Genomic DNA, 3,608 nt, shown 5'->3' on the forward strand with positions numbered 1-3,608 from the left:
TATAAAATGGTCTGGGCGATGTCCTGCTCTTGGGAACGCTGTGTAAAACTCCTTGTACATTAGAACTTTTTAAAGGGTTAACCTACTTTATGAGGATTTATTTGGCATATATGCAAAGGAATTGACAATTGGAACCCACTGGGTTAACGAAATCCGTTTAAATATAAACGTACTATAAGTGACTAATTTTGGAAGCCTGAACGAAATGGATATCATCGACACTTCGATCAACCCGTTGTCTCAGTGGCACGCAACGCCCCAAGCAAATTACTTCCTAATTTTTATATCGAGCTATCTCTATGAATGTATTTGGCTCAATTTGGTGCGCTGTGGAAAATTTATGATATGAAGAACCAATATTATATTTTAAATTTGTCTTTCCGTTTGCAACACCTCCAAATATTTATGGATATCCTTCGAAGTATATATTCTTGATCAGAATGTTGAAATCCCGATTGAGATCGCAATATTTAAGATAGATTGATAGATAAAATAGTTGTTGTTTGGCATTTTGGGTTCATAATGCGTAGTTAACCTCTGAAATAAAAATTACTGACCAACGTTGCAGAATAAACTTTAGCATTAACATTTTCAATATGAGAATTCCACATCAAATTATTGCTCATAGTTATACCCAGATATCTAATCGACCTTGATTCATTTACCGGGACTCTATTTATGTACACGGATATAACATCTCCACCAATGTGAGGTCTATAACTAATAAATTTAGTTTTTGACGAATTTAGCACCAACTTATTTAGCCTGGTATACTCTGCCAATAAGCATGAGTCGTATGCAACTTGCACCTGAAGTACTTTCTCATCCATGTACTTGTAAAATAGGCTCACATCATCAGTATACATCACAAGTTTTCCAAAAAATTGCATATTCTTTAAATCATTTATATAAAGTTTGAACAATAATGGACAGAGAACACTTTATTGCGGAACACCATTTCTGTATTGCCGACTTTAACAAACTGAAAACGATTGTTTAAAAAAAATTTTAAGAACAACACAGTATCCGGTGCAAATTCAATACGTTCCAATTTATTAATTAATATCGTAGGATCTACAAGATCAAACGCCTTGGTGAAATCATAAAATACTCCAGCAACTCCTTTGAATCCGGAATCTAGTCCTTTGCAAACATGTTCAAAAAATGAAATACAGCTTCATCAGTCCCACAGGCTTTTCTAAAACCAAATTGATTGGCAATATATGTTGTTATATGTTCAGAAATGATTCTTTCGAAAACTTTATCAAGGACTGATAAACTTGTTTTCTTGGGTACTGGTATCACTTTATGAACTTCAAGATGTCAGGATATTTTCCGCTCGCAATCATACTATTGAAGATTCTGTGCAATACGTCTGTTACCTCAGATTTCCTTATCAACAACATCCATGGTCGTATATGTCAAATTCACAGCTTTTACTTGGATTTAACGCCTCAATTTCATTCAGTATACGAGTTCTATCAACTGACTGCAAAGAATACTGACCGGTTTCCATTTCAAGTGTCCTGAAAACATTAATATTGTTGTCATGGTGGTGTTGTATGCCTTCCCATCGACAATGTCTCCATGTGGCTTTTTCCTTCTACCTAATCCATTGTTCAAAAATTGCCAGATTTCCCTTACGTCACCGTTGCATGAGCTTACATTGTTTTTATAGAACTCGTTCCCTAGGCTTCTGCTGTAAAATTTGATAACAATACTTATCCTTATCACTTATATTGAAGTGATTTCTAATACTTGGATCATTTTTCCTTATCTGTCAGCCAAGGAACAATACTTTGTCATATATTAACAAATTTCGTTGTAACTTCTGTACTTTTACAAACACCAGTTTGTATTATGTCAACAAACTTTTTACCAAGTATTCTGTAAACTTAGCATGGTTCACTTTTTTAATAATTTCAGGCAAATCCTCTTGGTGTACGTTAATTTTTATAAATCCGCTTAAAATATTATGATCCGACAATTCGGTTTCTATACTGTGAACCACAATATTACTGCTATATTCAGTTGAGTGGAGACTTTTTTTGCATACAACGCATTCTAAGAAGTCGTCGTTTTCCAACACTTCAGTTTCACAATGCGAACACCTAATTTGTTCTTTATATTTGCAAGACTTCTGCGTTGTTTTCCAGCCATACTTCAACACACACAAATAAAAACACAGCCTCTGAAGGTATTTCTTTATGTTTAAAATAAACGGTCAATGTTTATGTCTACAAAAATTATTTTTTTAGGAGAGCACAATCAAATCGCTGAAATAACGTCTATTCCGTATCAGGGTTGCCAGGCTTTTTGATGGAGCGTATAAAAATTTCGGCCTGGTCGAACATAACGACTTGCTTACTTATTTATTTTAAATATTGCGAGCTCTATCGTGATTTCCTCAGAAGGACAGATAGACTTAGCAAAATCGAAATACACTTTTATTCTAATCGAGAAGATAAATGGATAACCCATTTCGTGGTTTGGCAGCATAGAATTCTCGATCTATTTTCGATATTCTTAAGTTTTTAATTAATTTTCTTATCAATGTTGCTATCGGATTTTTAGTGAATAAACAACTTGTTTCCAGAAATTATTCAATATTGTTGCATATGTTGTAAAATAACCCCCAAAGAAATTTATTTTTTCATAGCATAAACAACCTACTACCAAGAAACGCAATTAAAGAGCACCTATATAAAAGTCCCAGCCGATTTAAAAGGTTCCGCCAGGTAGAACTTAACGACTTCTTCCGTGTTCCCTTTCCTGTCGCTGTAAAGCATTAACAATTAAAATAACAAAATAATAATTTATTTTCGTTAACAAATTGTCGGTCTATGTACATTTTGAACAGCTTATTAATGATGGGCAGGTACGGTATAAGTAGTATAGGCTGGAACAGCAGATTTTACGACAGCTGGAGCTGTGTAGGTGGTATAGGCTGGAACAGCAGTTTTGACGACAGCGGCGGGAGCAGCATACTGTGCCACTGGAGCAACAGTCTTCACTACAGCGGCAGGGGCAGCATACTGAGCAACAGGGGCAACAGTCTTCACTACAGGGGCAGGAGCGGCAACAACAGCCTTACCAACCAATGGTTCACGGCTAACAACAGCATTGAAACCATGAACAGGATCAGCAGTATACTGAACGGTACGCTTGTAACCGTCAGCATCAATCAAGGTGTATTCACCACGTACCACATCACCATCGCGTTCTTCAACTTGTGTTTTAGTATCACCTGACACAGCATCTTGGACACCATAACCGAATTTGTACTGAGGATGAGGATCATATTCTTCAACGGTCTTGGTTAAAACCGGTTGGGCAACTGGAGCAACACCCTTGACCACAGTGGCAGCAGCAGCAACGGGAGCGGCATGATATACCTGGGGAGCAGCAGGTACAAAGCCAGCATTGACAGCGGCCAACAAAGCAAAAATAACAACGAACTGCAAAAATATCAAATGATGTGTATAAATAAAGCTGACAACTACAAATTATCCGCGAGAGTTAATTTTAATCCTTTTAAGTCTCTATATAGCCACATTAAATCCAGTGCGAGGTTACGTCTGTTCGTGTTTACCCACCTTGAATGCCAT

At 36.5% G+C, this 3,608-nt stretch overlaps 1 protein-coding gene across 1 annotated transcript; it reads right to left on the reverse strand.

The window, feature by feature from the left end:
• Positions 1-2,864: 2,864 nt before the first annotated feature.
• Positions 2,865-3,608, reverse strand: LOC133334901 (larval cuticle protein A2B-like). Its single transcript, XM_061543219.1, has 3 exons — positions 3,597-3,608; positions 3,095-3,458; positions 2,865-3,061 (listed from the first exon to the last, which is right to left on the reverse strand). The coding sequence occupies exons 1-3, from the start codon at positions 3,606-3,608 to the stop codon at positions 2,865-2,867; spliced, it is 573 nt and encodes a 190-aa protein (XP_061399203.1).

The sequence above is a fragment of the Musca vetustissima genome, unplaced genomic scaffold (genome assembly GCF_032173495.1).
Source record: "Musca vetustissima isolate MV318-11 ecotype Yass unplaced genomic scaffold, APGP_CSIRO_Mvet_v1 utg8758, whole genome shotgun sequence".
Taxonomy (NCBI): Eukaryota; Metazoa; Arthropoda; class Insecta; order Diptera; family Muscidae; genus Musca; species Musca vetustissima.

What these genes read in the sequence shown, in the direction of transcription:
- LOC133334901 (XM_061543219.1), bottom strand. An exon ending in TAGCCGTGAACCATTGGTTG is followed by an intron (nt 3,062 to 3,094) that starts GTAAGGCTGTTG and finishes CTGCCCCTGTAG; the next exon opens with TGAAGACTGTTGCCCCTGTT.